At 38.4% G+C, this 17,146-nt stretch overlaps 1 protein-coding gene across 1 annotated transcript in view; it reads right to left on the minus strand.

Moving 5' to 3' along the window:
• Positions 1-17,146, minus strand: part of COL6A6 (collagen type VI alpha 6 chain) — a 62,643-nt gene that overhangs the window by 20,035 nt on the left and 25,462 nt on the right. Inside the window, exons 9-20 of the mRNA XM_061996912.1 lie at positions 16,867-17,012; positions 16,538-16,630; positions 13,259-13,312; positions 11,668-11,694; positions 11,247-11,291; positions 11,107-11,160; positions 9,096-9,158; positions 8,715-8,780; positions 7,368-7,421; positions 5,629-5,691; positions 5,449-5,511; positions 11-73 (exon numbers count right to left, since the gene is read on the minus strand). Of these exons, the coding sequence (XP_061852896.1) occupies positions 11-73; positions 5,449-5,511; positions 5,629-5,691; positions 7,368-7,421; positions 8,715-8,780; positions 9,096-9,158; positions 11,107-11,160; positions 11,247-11,291; positions 11,668-11,694; positions 13,259-13,312; positions 16,538-16,630; positions 16,867-17,012 (791 nt within the window). The remainder of the gene's footprint in view (positions 1-10; positions 74-5,448; positions 5,512-5,628; positions 5,692-7,367; positions 7,422-8,714; positions 8,781-9,095; positions 9,159-11,106; positions 11,161-11,246; positions 11,292-11,667; positions 11,695-13,258; positions 13,313-16,537; positions 16,631-16,866; positions 17,013-17,146) is intronic.

Consider the following 17,146-nt stretch of genomic DNA (forward strand, 5'->3'; position numbering starts at 1 on the left):
AGAGCCTTACTTTAATTCCTGTTCTCCCAGGAGCTCCGGGAGTCCCTTCCAGACCTATAGGTCCTGGTTCATTCTGAAGTAAAGAAAAAGAGACAAACACTGTGATGTAAAATCAAAAAACAGAGAAAACACACAGATTGTTCCTCAGATTTACATTTTATAAATATTGACTAATGCCATAACATTTGTAACCACTGTCTACATCTCCTTTAAGCCCACAGCCCCTAGAAAGGAACCCTCAGGGTTCCAGGAAAAAGGGTGATCCTCCAGATAACACACACAGAACATGTATTGATAAGATCAGCTTTCACCTCCACTTCAAGCTTCCTGTTTAATTCTAGAATCCACTGCAATTCGCAGTTCAACATAATGACTAGGAAGGAAGAAACTAAATGGAAGAAAACTGTAGTTGCTATTCTATTACTTATCAGTTAAAATCAAGGATATTGACAGAATTTGTCTTAAAAGTGAGTAGGATTCTATTTTTTCCAGGACTTTAATCTTATGTAGGTATTTTTGATATAACAAGAGTTTGGTTTAACCATACCTTGCTACATCCTTTAGTGTCCTCTCTCTGAATTATCTGGCTACAGAATGATATTAATCAGATCATATAATACTGACTAAATGCTTTCCTCCAGGCATTAGGCAGGGAATGGCATTAATCAGACAATGTAAATAAAACTTCCTATTTGTAAAATACCACAGTCCACTTCTTCCTTTCCCCTCCCTTAAACAGCAGAAGCTTTATATAGAGTTCATTATTACTTTTATTGGGATGGCACATTTTTTCTAGTCTTCATCATGACACTCTTTTCTTATGTTAGTTCCAAACAAGTACTATTATGTGTCCTTATACTCAGCAAAAATATCTTCACAAGATTGCTGGCAGCTGTCCATTAACATGGCCTTTTAAAATCCTGCACAGCAAAATACTGCTATTTCAGGAGAGCCCATGCTGCATCAGTTGCAACAGGAACTTTGCTTGAGCAAGCCAGATTAGCCTCATGTTTGTAGCCAAGGAGCAGATAACACACTATTCCAAAGAAAGTCATACTATTTCTAAAGATTTTCTGACTAAAATCGGTGGATATGGGATTTGGATGATACAGCAGAGCAAAGGGACATCTGCCCTCCCAGCTTACACAGCTGGCTTTCAGAAGCTGTGATTGATGCCTTCTGATACTGAAAGTGACTACGACCTTTGTGTGTAAAAGACTAAAACTAATCTGTTTCTAGTCTGTTTGGGTTTTGTTCTCACAGAATCATAGAATGGTAGGGTTGGAAGGGACTTTTAGAGATCATCTAGCCCAATCCTCCTGCCAAAGCAGGTCCATCTAGATCAGGACACACAGGAACGTGTGTCCAGGTGGGTTTTGAATGTGTCCGGAGAAGGAGAGTCAGCAACCCATCTGGGCGGCCTGTGCCAAGGCTCCATCACCCTCACAGCAAAATAGATTTTCCTTATGTTTAAATGGAACTTTTTGGGTTTTGTTTTGTTTTTTAAACACATGTAGAAAGTGGACAGATAGGAAGCAGAGACATCTTTCTTTCTTAGCATCTTTTTAAATGAACAAGTTTCATTATAGGGTAAAGCAGTGGAAGAGGATTCTTCTGTAATATCTTTACAAGAGACACAGTCACAATCACATTTTTCTCTATATAGGAAAGGTATATGGAAATTTCTATATCTGTCATCTCTCAAGCTATTTACAAAGGTGTGGAGTGGGGCTAGAAATTGATTTGGCTATGTGCTAAGTAAGGCTTACTCTAGTGAGAGTACTGTAGCTCAAGATATTATCATAAATCTGTCAAACTGCAGTAACTTTATTTCATTTACAACAACAACAGAACCCCAGCAACAGAGCAGTGTTCAATGGACTCAAGTGAGGATTGGAATGGTGTGAATTAAATATTTGTGTTCTAAAACACAGAGTAGAAACATTAAAGATTCTCTGCATCTTGCAGGTCACTTAAGGGAAGGAATATTAGAAAGGACGATGTTTTTTTCAGTACTCAGACCAGCATATAAGATAATATGATACAGAAATGAAAACTGGAAGAGTTAATTTGAGTGAAAAAATTAAATGACCACAGATTAGAATTACTCCAGGTAACAATGCTGTGAAAATAGAATAAAATATCTTTCTATAATACAGGATTCTATTTTCAATTGAAATGAAAGTGTTTCTAGCATGGACTATTTCAGAGTATAAGGATATGAAATGGTTCATTTCCTCCTCAAAAAATGAAGTTGGTATGGTCAGATAATAAATGTGTTATTGACAACTAACAGCTTTGTAGACAACAAGGAACTGAGTAGCCCCGTGGTATTCATTCCCCAGAAAAATGATATTACCAGAACAAGAGCAATTTCCTCGTGGTGAATTGCAACAGGAAAGAAAGTGGGACAAAATAAAGTATAATAGATAAAGCAATAGATGAAGCAATTTGACTAGATTTTTGCCCTTAATCTGATTCTGTGACCTGCTCTGTGTTCCTGGGAGAGTGTACCCCTGGCTCTCTTTTTTTAATCTGCTGCTGCTGTTCAGCTCAAGACTAAATATTTGGATCTCAGATGCTTTTTCTAACAGGGTGTAACTCCACTTCCAAGTATAATGCTATTTCTGCTAGGAGGAGGAGAGCAGTAGCTAGGGACATCATTAAGATCACAATATCACAAAAAAGCAGGTTCACTTCGATTAGGTCACACAGGAACAGGCAGATTTGGAGACCTCTAGAGAGGGAGACCTAACAACCTCTCTAGGCAGCCTGTGCCAGGGCTCCATCATCCTTATGTTTAAGTGGTTCTTCATGTGTTCCAGCTTGTACCCAGTAACATGTTACGTAATAACGTAATATATAATGTTGGGTATCTCATATGAACACATATATTGTATCATAATATTCTGATATAACATTTCTTTAAATAAAGGTTTTCAAATACAGGGCAAGGAATAAAAGTGGTCAGACATAATTCCTAGTCAACTAGTTAATGGTTGTGACTCACCTTACACAGCACGACAATTTGAGTGCTAATTGGAAGACGGGAACTCAATTCCCTTTTTAGTCACTGCACACCACACTTGCAAATAAACACATTAATATCTACATAGCATGTTGCAAAACACTGATGACAGTCAGAAAACTGCACATTTTTTGGATAGAAATGACAAGAATAAGTGAAATTCAGACTTCCTTCATAAGTCAAACTGAAGCCTCCTCAATTCACTATTAGCAGAGAAAGATAAAGCAGTTTGTTCCCCTGGTAAATTGTTTGCCTGGAAATGTATCTTTAAATAAGTCTGCATTTAAAAAATTAATTGTCACATCAAGGAAGCATTCATGATGTCTTTTCAAACTAACTGCAAGCATTCCATGCCTGCACAAAATACAGTTTTAAGAGTCTAGTTCTCAAGACAGCATTTTTATGGATAAGCACACCACAGTAAAAATATTACCCAAGCTTGAACATTGAGTGGTGTCTCAAAAAAAAGAAGTGAAAATAGTTTTTATTTTCCATGACAATCTTGGAATTTGGCACTAGAATAGCAAAGAGGACACGTGAATGACCTAGAAGATGTGTACAGTTCAAACACAGTCTGTTGCAAGGTTGGTGCTCACATGAGAAGCAGAGTAGGACACATTAGTCCCAATGTATTACATTCCATTCTAAAAAAAAAAGATTTATGGAGATTGTAACTTCCATGACTCTGCAGTGCCAAAGTTGTCCCCAACTAAAATGTAGCTTCAAATTCTACAGGATGAAGTTATAAAAAAAAATCAGGAACACACAGAGGTATTAGGTAGAGAGCAGCCTCCTGCTCTCATCAATGCAACTCCTGCCTTTCATATATATTATGTTTTCAACACCAAAGTCTCATGTAACAAAGATACAATGAAAACACGATTCATCTCTAAGCCACTAATTGACTGCCATTCCAACAAACTGGAGCTACATAAACAATTTAGTTTGTACTGCATCATATAGAGTAAGTAGTGTTTTCACTTGTGTTTTTACTGAGAAGCAACAATTTACTTGAATCCTGACCCTGTTTATTTTCCAAAGTACATCAGGAAATAACAAAGTGAGGGACAGAGGCAGATGTGGGAAGGCTGTCACAGGTGGGAACTCAGCATCATCTCCTTAGTGGACCAGACAGCTGCTCCTCAGGAAAGAGGAAAATTCCTGAAAGGGGTGATGCTACGCTGTACAAATGAACTGGGTGAAAAAATGCCTGCAGAGAGTAACATCCTTCACCTCTCTCCTGCTTTTCACCCAGGAGCCCTGCCAGTGCGTTCAGAGCAAGAGCAATCAGAGCAGAAAGCAGGAGGCTGACCTAGTTTCATGTCAACTGATGTGTTCAGTACAAAACGCAGCAGCTATACTTCTCTTTCTCCATATTCCCCTGCAAATGGCCAAAGTACAAGGGAAGAGAGCTCATGAAAACACACATCTGTGTGGGTGTTGGGAAATGTCTGGCAGCTGACAGGAGAGAAGATTAGTTTCAGAGATATAATTGAGCAAGCAAGGGACTCTCCTGGGATTTAGATGTTCCTGAGAAGCCTATGACCATGAAGCCAACAAGAGGGCTTATGGGAACACACTCTAGAGAGGTATTAGTTCATATGTATCACTTAACATGTTTAACCACCAACTTTTAGCCTGTCCTGACAAATCGTTCCACTGGATTGTGAAAAATCAATCAATTTGCTTTGGTTTTGAATTAAAATACTCAAGTGCAATTACACAGATTGACAGTGCACAGTAGGTTGTAGGAAGTCAGGGCACGAACAACAAAAAGTATAATACACTCATAACAATACATCTATATCACCACTGCTCTTGAAAGTAAGCTGTTGCAAAAAAACTCTGTATTACAGCACTGGAACAAGATTTACACCCAGAAAAGACACTAAAGAGAAAAGGCAGAAAGCCTCTTTAAGATAAGTTTTTGCTAATGAAAGAACTAGAACTCACATGAACTAAAACAATGATCATTGTTAGATTAATAACACTGATTCATACTTGACCAAATCTGTGACCTTTCTTCTCATTTTCCATCTTACCTTGCTCTAATAAAACTGTCAAGTCCTTTGTTAATAGTTTGTTATATTGTATATCTACAACAATGTATTAAGTATAATTAGAGAATTTATCATGGCTTGGAAAAATATTGATGCAGAAGTGCCTTACACTATCACTTTTTTCTCCATTATTGCTAGGAAGCAATAGAAAGCTACTATTTTATCAATAATAATTTCTATGGAAATTTTGTATTGCTTTGTCTCTCTGCAATGGGTATATTTTTCTGGTCAATGCCATGCACTGGAAGGAATCTTGAAAAATCAGTGTCATGAAAAACATTCAGATTGCCATCCTCAGTAGGTTACACCTCCAGTGCCTTGCAATTCAACAACATGGCATGCTTTCAGTATGTTACTTACTGAAGGACCCTTAATTCCTGGTCTCCCTTTCTGTCCTTTTTCACCATTAATGCCATTTTGTCCCTAAAAAAAAAAAAAAGGTGTACAAAAGAGAGTTCAGTCTACACAGGAAAATCATTAGGATTGTTTTTTGTGGTTTTTTTTTTTCCTTTTGTAAGTAATAGTAATAATAATATTTACCTGAGGTCCTTTGAATCCTTGTTTCCCTTCCAAGCCACGCTGACCAGGCTGTCCAGGATTGCCCTGTTTTTAAATTACAACAAATCTTTGTCCTGTTAAGGTTTTCTCATGTGACCTGACAGACACTAACATGTTGGGATTTATTGTATTAAAAAGGTGCATTTGTTTTCTTTCTATGGGTCACACATTTTCTTTCATTTACAGATGTCAAGAAAAATTCCAGAAGGTGCATCTAACCAGCCTCATTTCAATATTGCAGCTGAACACAGCAGACACAGGATTAACTATTAATCAATACTGCAAAACCAATTCAAAGACAGAACTCCTGAAACCACACTGTGACAACGTTCTTGAAAGAAAATCTTGTGTGTGCACAATGTGCAAGGCACTAAAAAGAATTTAATACAGTAGTCACTGAGAAATACTTGTTGAGCACTAAAAGCAGCACCTTCTGCTTTTTAAGGTCTAATGTAGAAAATTGATACAAACAAATAAGAAAAAGAAGTTTGGTGTACCTAGGAATCATAGAATCACAGAATGGTAGGGTTGGAAGGGATCTCCAGAGATCATCTAGTCCAACCCCCCTGCAGAAGTAGGGTCACCTAGATCGGGTCACATAGGAACATGTCCAGGCGGGTCTTGAAGACCTCCAAGGAAGGAGACTCCACAACCCCTCTGGGCAGCCTGTGCCAGGGCTCCCTCACCTCAACAGGGAAATAGTTTTTTCTTATGTTTAAGTAGAACTTTTTGTGTTCCAGTTTCATCCCATTACCCCTTGTCCTGTTGCTAGCTACTATAGAAAAAAGGGATGTGCCAGCCTCCTGACACTCACTCTTTAGATATTTATAAATATTTATAGTATTTATAATTTATTTATAAATGTTAATAAGATCACCCTGTCCCTCCCAGACACAGGACTCCAGATGAGGCCTCACCAGGGCAGAGTAGAGGGGGAGAAGAACCTCCCTGGACCTGCTGGCTACACTCTTCTTGATGCATCCCAGGATGCCATTGGCCTTCTTAGCCACGAGGGCACATTGCTGGCTCATATTTAGCTTATTATCAATCAGGACTCCCAGGCAGCACAACCTTCTGGGGAATCAGCCTGTCCTCCCAGTTTGGTGCCATCAGCAAACTTGCTGAGGGTACACTCTGTCCCCTCATCCAGGTCGTTGATGAAGATGTTGAAAAATACTTAGATACAAGCTACAAATGCCTGAAATTTGCAGTTTTATCCATGCAATACTTGGAACATACTCCTGGAGGTGTTTTAGTGTAATAGCATAAAATATCCACATAAGCATCTTGAATTTTCTTTTTCAAAATTCTTGTGTAAGTTCCTAAGTGGAAAAGGGCAGTAATGAGAAAAGAACAGTTCTTACCCCTGGGCCTCGTTGTCCCCTCTGTCCTGGTATTCCCTAAGACAAGGTAAAAAAAAAAGCTACGAGGTCAAGTTAAGTATCATCTGAACACTGTTAAAATGAGTAACTTGTTGCAATTACTTCATTAAAATTTTTCATTGGAAAGCAGCAAATGTAAAATTTACAGTTTTTAAAAAATATATACTTACAAAAACAGTAGTGCAGATTTGGCCTCCAGTGCCATTCTGAATGTTGCTTAGGAGAAGGTATTTTTATTGAACAGTAACAGTACTGCTACTCTACAAATTAAATATTGATACCAAAAAATGCATGTAAGGTAGAGACTGTGTATAAGCTTCCTCTGTTAAAGGAACTTACCGGGCTGCCTATGCTTCCTGATAAGCCAGGTGAGCCTTTTTGTCCTCTCTCACCCTGTACAAGGAAAAATTAACTTCCTTAGCATCACTGCAATTTCTCATTCCTGTTTTTATCTATTTTTGCATGCCAGATTTTTAAGATAATAAAAAACTGTCTTGTGGGACTAACCCACAATAACATTCTATGTCAAAGGCTTTCAGTAAAAAGCATTGATCATCAAAAGCAACCAGTTACATATCTCTGAATGCAGCTGGCTGGTAGCACTAAGAAGTGGGAAATACCATTACAGGTGTTCTTTGGAAGATTCCTGCAGGACCTTGCTAAGAGCACACAGCTGTGAGGACCTTGTTAAGAGCACAAAGCTATGAGTTGGTAGATTCCTGGCTCTGTTTCCAGTCTGCTCTTTGATACTGGGGAAGTTATTTCCCTATTTCTGCCTCAATTTCTTCCATTTGTTGCAGAGACAATAATGACACAGACTACTTGTGAGGCCATACTCCTGCTGGAAAGCACTGCCCAAGAGGCAAGCATTTGGTACTGTTGTATTGCAAAAAAACAGGTTTATTCAGTCTTTTAACTCTCCCTGAAAGTAGTGAGGGATTAACACCAGACCATTTTCTCAGGTCTCTCATCTGGATGACAAAATCTGTTTTCAGTTCACTCTAAGTGCAAGTGGAGCAGTTGCTTTGTCTTGGAGGTAGCCAAGCTTCCCCTGCAACTGATTGCAGAAGAATGAAAGCATTCAGTTCCCTGCCAACAGTCCAGGCATGGATCTTAGATGGATTTACATGAGTTCTGGTAATTTGTGGATGCTGCTAAAGGCAGTGCTCTGCCTGTGGTAGTCTGTGTGTCTGACAGCACTGGTGTCCTCTGTGGGTGTATGTATCTGGAATCCAGGCAGAACCTCACTACTGGCCAAACCTGCAAACAGGAGCAGCAGCAGTGGACCATTGGATTGGGACAGAGACCTCTTAGGTCTTGGTGTGCACTTGACTGAGCATCAATGATTGGGAAGGAGGAGTTCTCAGGTGCCAGAGCCCATGGGGATTCAGTGGCTATCATAAAGTCTTCTCTTAAAATTGGAAAATTTAAATGATTTGCACATTGGCATCACATCAGCTGTTCATCATTGTTGTGCAGGTTTGATGCTGACACTGGTACTCATTCCTTTTCAGTGGTATTTCTGATCAAAGACCTTTCAGACCTTTACTAGAATTGTGTTTGATAAATGGTAAGTTCCCATATTGATTGCAAAGATATAGTTCAAATAGTGCAGACAGGAGGAGGAAATTGTATAACTGGTAAGCAGATATCTTACAGAAATCCCACATACTTCTAAACAATTACCTCTTCCCCATCTTCTCCTGCAAAGCCTCTTTCTCCTGTTATTGCACTGTTCAGACCAGGGTTACCCTGAAAAAAGAAACATCTCCCAGTAAGAATACTTATTCTTAGAAAATTAGAGATGTAAAATAAACAGGTCAGTGCCTAGTCAATGCATATGATTACCATCAACACTGGGAGTTCCATTTACAGATGACAGATCAAGAATTTGGTAGTGCTAACTACTTAAAAACTGTAAAACATTATTCTTTAGCGAGATTTACATGTGAAGGGTTAATAAAAAGCCTTGCCCTGGAACACAGGAGACTATGTATGAAATCTTATGAATACACACAAGAAGATAGTCTGCATCTAGAAAATGATGATGCACACGAAAAAACATACAGGATCTCCTCGAAAGCCCTTCTGGCCACCATCACCAGGAGGTCCTCTTGGTCCTGGACTTCCCTGGAAGTAGAACATATCTCAGTAAGAACCTAAAATATTAACTTTCTGCAGGATTTTCCAGGAGATAGGTCCAAGTTCCAACTTTTTCACCTTCATTTTTAAATAGTCTCACTCACAGTTTCTTCAACAATTCCACTCCCAGAAAAAACCCTGAAACCTGGGGTTTCTTGGACAGAAAGTAATATAGAAACAAGCACTGTGCTCTGCATTTTGTTCCATGTTTTATGCTTTAGGCTTTTTTTAACTAAGGAATCAATTCAAAATACTCATTGCAATGAAATAGGAATTATTCCAAATATCAAATAACTTTGTAGACAAGGCCACTGAAATACATATGTTAACATATATTTCATGTATTGAATGTACCAGCACCTTGTCTGTGAACAACCTGAGGCTTCTGAGTAGCAATCAGCCCTGTGCCTCCTTGGGCACCTGAATAAGGGCAGAAAAGGTATAGAATCATAGAAACATTACAATTGGAAAAGATCTTCAAGATTGAGTCCAACCACTAACCTCACACTAAACTAAACCATATCCCTCAGCACCTCATCACAGAATCACAGAATCTTAAGGGTTGGAAGGGACCTCGAAAGATCATCCAGTCCAAATCCCCTGCCAGAGCAGGACCACCTGGAGTAGGTCACACAGGAACTCACCCAGGTGGGTTTTGAATGTGTCCAGAGAAGGAGACTTCACAACCCATCTGGGCAGCCTGTTCCAGTGCTCCTTCACCCTCACAGTGAAGAAATTCTTCCTTGTATTTCTTTGGAACCTCTTATATTCTCTACGGATAATGACTCCACCACCTCCCTGGGCAGCCCGTTCCAATGCTTAATAACTCTATCAGTGAAAAAGTTCATCCCAATGTCCAATCTAAACCTCCCCTGGAGCAACTTGAGCCCATTTCCTCGTATTCTATCACTCATTACTGGAGAGAAGAGATTGACCCCAACCTCACTACAACCTCATTTCAGATAGTTGTAGAGAGCGATCATGTCTCCTCTCAGCCTCCTCTTCTCTAGGCTGAACAATCCCAGCTCATAAGACAGCTTCTTTTGGAAACGAGGCATCCAGCTGTTATTTGAGAATATTGTTCTCCACACTTGAAATAGGTATCCAGTTGCTGCACCTGCAAGCTCTTAACTGTTCATTGTCAGACCTGCAATGGTGGCTACCCACCAGCCTGACATCCCTGATAAATGGCATTGAACTGTAAAGGATAAACATGGACCAAGCCAAAATGTTCACTCTGTCACCCTGGGCTTCTTACTTCAGTTAGCCATTCTACAAATGGTGTCTCATCAGAGAAAAGGCACATGCTCAATTCTCCAACTGTCTACTGAATCTGCCACAAAACAATGTCTCTTTTTGCCATTTAGAGTCCTAAGTCACACCTGGTTTCAGACTGCACTGGAAAGACAAGAGGGCTGCTCTTGTGCTTTACAAAAACAGAGTTATCTGATATCAAACAGAGACAGAAAATCCCTTTTGTCTCCTGCATGTGAACCTGCTGGGTACTACAGAGGTAAGAGGCTTCATTTTTATTTTTAGGCAAATAAAACTTAGTCATATGCTAAAATTACCCCTCAACAAATACAAGAAAATGTCCATCTAGAAGACTGTAAGGTGCTGATCTAATTATTCTTTAAATTCTCTTTTAAATAGGAACATCTGACAGGCAACTATTCTCTGGGCATATACTCTATTTACAAAAATATCTACTGGCTATTATTCAGTAGTTTGCTCTTCTTCGCATACTGGAAGTCTTATAGCAACTCTCCTGATAGGAATTCAAACAAAAAGTGTGCAAATAGTTTTGTGGTACAAAGTCTACTCCTTGTGCTTAAGAGTTTATTAGAGACATCTCTCACAGAGACAGTTTCATGAAATAGCCATACTATTGTTCTTAAATCCCAACACTGATCAGTAAAAAATAACAAAATGTTACCGGATATCCAATGTCCCCCTTTTCTCCTTTCTTTCCAGGAACCCCAGGAGGTCCCTGAAAGACAAAATGTGGTTTATTAACTAATTTTTATCACTCAATAACTTTAAGGTCAAGAAGGCAAAAGAAGGAAAATAATGTACCTCTTCTCCTCTAATTCCATCAATCCCATCTTCCCCATCGTCACCCTGAAATAATACAAAGGTGCATGAATTTTTCACATAAACAACTTGAGCATATTGACAAGCTCCAGCAAGAATATTGTGATATAAATCAAGATTAAAAAATTCACCACCAAAAAACCCACTAACTCCTCCCCAAAAAAATCCTAGAAACAAAAAAAGGAAGGAAAACATAACAAAGGAGTTAATTCTTGAAGTTTCATTTCTCATGTTCCATAGGCACAATAAGCCAGCATTACAGCAAACATCTGCAAAGTGATCTAGAAAGCGATATTGATTCAACATTCACTGACATCTCTGCAAAGCTCAAAATCTCTATTTAGTGCATGCCAAAGCCCTAAAGAATACTGCATTTTTTAGAGTGCCTAGTCTCCCACTGTACCTCTTTTCCAATGTGTCCTCGAAACCCCTGAGAAGAAAGAAGATGGCAAAAGTTAGAAAAACATGTGATAAAAGCATTCAAGAGTATTCTAAATCACAATGAAGAAGTATTTCCAGAAGTTTTTTTTAACCTTTAAACCTTTTTTGCCTGGACACCCCATGCTGCCTTTTCTTCCTTGTTGTCCAGATGGTCCTCTTGTGCCCTGAAGAGAGAAAAGAAGAATCCAATTGTTACGTTTATGTGAGTTTTACACAAGCTGGTAGCTAATTTCTCAGTTAGAGAGAGCTGGTCCTGTAGTCCTGGAAAGCCTCCTTCTCAAGAACTGAAGTCCCAGTAAAGTCTCTGGTTGACTGCAGGTTAAAGAGATTGCAACAACAGAGAAATGTGCAACTGCAAGATCCTCATCATTCAGTGACCTAAGAAAGACCAAATGTATCAGCAGTATCCTAGCAAACGTTGAAGTATTTTTTACCTCCCCTGCTATAATTTTGACTTCTTTTCGGCCAAGTACATTGTCTTGTTAATATTCACATTACACTTGCAATCCCAAGTCTCCAGCTACCATTTTGACAAATCTGATTCTTTTAAAAAAGCATCACTGTACTGGTGTATCTTGAAGTTGAAACTGCATACAACCACAGCAACCCCAAAGAGCAGAACTAATACTCGTGGGGCTGGTTAACAGGATTTCCGTGAAAATTTTCTTCCTGTATAGTATGATGAAATAAAAGCAAATGCACCTCTCCAGGGCTATTTTTGGAGTAAGACTTCTAGACATATCAAGACTCACTCTAGAGAGAGCGGTCTTCCAGAGCAAATCAGTACAAGCTGTCTTGACAACATCAACAAAGCAGTTAGAGCATCCTCTTGATGGCAGCTTGGGGCCTGCTCCTCTCTGATGCACATTCTGCTACTTACTGTTAATTACTGTTAGTGTAGTTACTTTCAGTTTCCATTGTTGAGTCTTTGCTCATTTACCACTTTTAAAAATTTTTAAACAAAAGCTATATAGATGAAAAGTCTTTGCTCTTTTGAGAGCAAATAAATGTATCTATCCATCTAAGAGTTGGTCATAGCCTTGCAGTACACTTCCCAGTAGTAGGTTTTGGCAACCTACTAGCATAAAAAAAATATTACACCTGGGTCAAATCAAGAGGATACAAACAAAAATATCTCAAAATGGATGCCTAGATCAAAGAGCTCCTTTTGACTGGCCAGAAATGGTTTATTAACAGTTCTTTCTAGAGAAAACAACTGGGTTTGCCTCCTTTTTTTTTTTTGCTTTAGTTTCCTCATACAATACTTTTTCGATAACAACTTAGGGAAACAAATAAAAATTGAGGACAATAAACCCACATCTTTTGTTAAAATCTTCTACAGGAATTTTTTAAAAAGTTCTTGAATAGTTTTGCTCTGTAGGCTCCGCCCAGCCACACGAGCTAATCAGGTTGTTTGATTCCAGTTATGTTAGTGAGGTAATAAATAAGGTAATACAGCTTGGTGAGGTCACAATCCAGATAGTTTAAATGCTTTTCTTTTTTTCTCTCCTGCTCAAAAGTTTTACTTTTCACAAACACAGGTTACAACTTACCGGTTCTCCTTCATCTCCAGGATATCCCTGGTTGCCTTTAAGACCTCTGAGTCCCTGAAGTTAAAAGATGAGAGATAATGTTGTAATTCTTGGTTGACCATCAGAAATGTTTGAAGAATTTTGGAGAAACTAAATGAGCCAATGAGTTCTTTCCATATTCTGTCCTTCTGAGTACTTTGGGCTTCAAACACTGCCGAAATCTTGAATAGCAAACAAATTATTCCCTGATCATTTCTCTCCTAATATTTCCCCTAATACTACTAACACTTTAGGTCATCACTAATGTATTATTTGTCTCATATTTAGATTTGAAGGTGAACTAATGTTTTTACTAGATGCTCCAGGGTGAATGATTTTCTTTCACTGCAGGCCCCAAGAAGAGCTCTGTCAAAGTTTTGAAGTTTCTCCAGCAAGTGATTAAACGTTTCAAGACAACACTAAGATATAACTTAATTCTTGAATCTTTTAAAACTGTCAAAAAAGAAAAATCCAAGATTCATAATCTGTCATAAATTACTTCTTCTTTTGTATTTTTATGAAGAATAATTACATGGTTTGGGTAGAAAACAAGTGTTTGAATTCTGCTTCAAATAGTTTTATTCTTGAACACATTTTGTATTAATAGTAGTCAATCAATTGCTCTTCTGTGTTTGCTGATGAGTGAGGACTACATGATCTTCAAAGCTTCCTTCCAACCCAAAGCATTCTACAATTGCATGACTGGAGCTGCTCCACACTAGTATGAGACTGATTGTTTTAATGGCTCCACATCTGTGAACCTGGATGAGCAAGAAAGCACAATGAGAAAGACCAAAGAGTAATTGCCAGCCACAGGATAAAACATACCTTCCCCAAGCCATTATTTTTGACAGACACTGAACTAAGGATTTAACCCAAGAGTGATTGGTATCTATCCTTGTTTATATTTAAAAAAAGCCTCAAATAGATGTTAGCCAGGAAATACTCCTGAACAGATATGGCAAAACATTTTAGGGCTTCTGTGTAGAATCCTTCTTTGTGTAGTCCAGGCAGATTTTTAAAATTGACCTCTTTTCAGACTATATTCCTTGTATCCACAAAACTCACATAATTTCTTTATGTTTCTTATTTAACATTGCTCTTTCATATCGATTTTTATTCTAATCCAATTATTTTTGAAGGGCCTGATGTAACTTATCTTTGTACAAGAGTTGAGATCACTGTTTACCCTGATTTGGAGCCCAGGATAAAAAAGGGATACCAGTAAATGAGTTGTGGGAACAGTATTTTAAAATGTTTATGAATTATGAGCACTGTTTTAGGAGAGATATAATCTACAAAACAAACCATTCTAAATCCAAGGTGTGAGTTTCCATTTTCTATGATTCCACACAGATGAAAGCTGCAACAGAAACAGCTGTCCCAGGCTTTGACTTTCGGTATAGGTTTAGTGAGTGATTCACAGGCTAAAAAGAAGCTCCTACCTGAAATCAGAGGCCTCTTTTGCAATAAGGTACTGTATGCAGAGTGAAAATCTAGCCAGGCACAACAGCCATTATGCTGAATACTGAGATAGAGCTGAGTGTGAGTAGCTGTTTTCTTCTGTATGCTTAGAGTATGCTGTCAGGTAGAGGAAGCACTGACACTGGCACAATATTTTGTGAGAGTATTTTGGAAAGCAAAAAGCCTTCATATATACTCTCTTCTGAGAGAGAAAGACAAAAAGAGAGAGTGTCTAACCCCCTAGATTTTACCCCACCTAATCATCAGCAGTACAAATTGCTACCCTGCAAGGGGTTGCTTTACACTTTGCCTTTTGGAGCAGCAAAGTTTGTTCTGGGTGTGAACTGCAAAGAAACACTTTCCTCTGTGGTCTCTCAGTTTCCTCTGAAAACTCACAGCATTAAGCAAAGTATCAGACACCCATTAATGATTGGCCAGTCAACATGTCCACAGGGATATCAGGACTGTGTATAAAGTAATGCTGAATTTATACAGAGGACATTTTTCTGCAATATTTGCACACCAAACACATCCATGCAATGAAGCATGTTTTTATTTAGAATGAATGCACACATTTAACAGAACTCTCAATTATTATGGAACCTGTCAAAATAAGTTACTTAAAATTGAATAGATTTAAATGTTACACTACTGAACTACAATATAGAATTTTCCACTATTTCTGAACTACATCAAAGGAAAAGAATACAAGAAAAGTTCACAGATGTTTGAGGCTTAGGAGGGCTCTGTTGCATTCCTTAACTGGACATCTAGTCAGTAAAAAACTAAAATCAAAAGACAAATAGTTTTATTTAAAGTATTTTTTGTTTGTTTGCATGGGTTAACTTCTAATCTCTAGCCTGTAGCATTTCACTGGCATATTTCCATTGACTTAAATGGAAATCTTTACTGTCAAAATGAAATTCAGCATCTTCATGAAGTTTTGATTTTTCCAGAACTCCTGAAGAAACAACCAGTTGCTACCCTAAGTTCTTCCAAGACTGTTAAAAAAGGCAGTCATTAGGAACTTCTTGATGGCTTTGAATACAGATCTCTGAAAAACACATATCTAAGGGAGAAGCAGGCAGGTTGCAAAGCAAAACTAGTATTAGAATCTTTAGATGAGTTCATCAATTATGCAGTGTTCCTCAACCTCCATACCACTCGTAACTGATGACTGATTCCTCCTCCTGCACTGTGAGACAGAGTGTAACGTCATTTTGAAAGATGCACTAAAACCGTGCCATAAGACATAGGCAGATAAACATCTTCATGCTCTTGCTTTTTTCCAAAGCAGTCGATAGCAGGTAGGTAACAGTGAAAGAATGAATTGGCTTAGATCTAAAATTACCAATACATGTAAAGGAGTTAGATGTTTATCATTATCTTATATCTCAGTGACCAGCAGCCTAAAATCCACAATTGACTTCTCACCTAAAATAATCAGTCCAGCTGAAGGGGACTATTGGAAATCTAATTGCAGATTAAGAGAAAAACCCTTTTTTTTCAGAAAAGAAAAACCTGCTTTAATTAGCCACAGCTCCTTTGGCTGATCTGCAAGGTAATAATATCAGGATGGACAAGAGGATATCCCAGAAGTAAAAGACATCACCGAATACTGATTACATTCACCCGCAGCACTGCGCTCATTCATAGAATCATTTTTGTGCATTGCACTCATTACTAGCTGTGGCATCTGTAGGTGAGGATCCCAAAGCATGGTTTTCTTCCCCCACATGCAGCCCATCATTGTTTACAATCCAAACTTAGGGACACCAAGCTAGGATGTATTCTTACCTTTATCCCTTTTTTCCCCCAATCTCCAATTTCACCTTCTTCACCAGTACACTTGCAGGACACACAGCAGCAGGTTCTCTCAGCAATATTGTTCTTAAAAAAGAAGAAGTTACTGCAGATGAAAATGTATTTTCCAAAAATTTCCTCATGGCTCTGCTCCTGCTGTTACTGGAAGCACTCACCATAAGAATACAACTGTGATTTATCCTCTATTAATGGCATGAGTCATCACTATGTCATATTTACCAAACTTGATACTTATAGTCTGACTGGCCAGTTCTTTGACCTTACTTTGACCAAGTACATTGGTTCTTTATCAAATAACTTACCAAGAACCTGGACAGCCTGCTAGCGATATCTGTCATGCCAATATCTAAGTGAGTTCCATACTCAAATCCTTTTCCAAACTCAATGGATTGGAGGTCTTGAATACCAGAGGCTCCTTCCAGAACAACAATTATAAGAGCGTCCAAACCTAATTACAATAAATACGGATATAAGTGTCAGTTCCACTGAAAAACAGTTCCTGTACCTTATATATACATGCACCAGGTGAATGGTATCTACTAGAAATGACAGCTGTAAAAACCACAGTTTTGATGGTATACA

The sequence above is a fragment of the Colius striatus genome, chromosome 5 (genome assembly GCF_028858725.1).
Source record: "Colius striatus isolate bColStr4 chromosome 5, bColStr4.1.hap1, whole genome shotgun sequence".
In the NCBI taxonomy this organism is placed as follows: domain Eukaryota; kingdom Metazoa; phylum Chordata; class Aves; order Coliiformes; family Coliidae; genus Colius; species Colius striatus.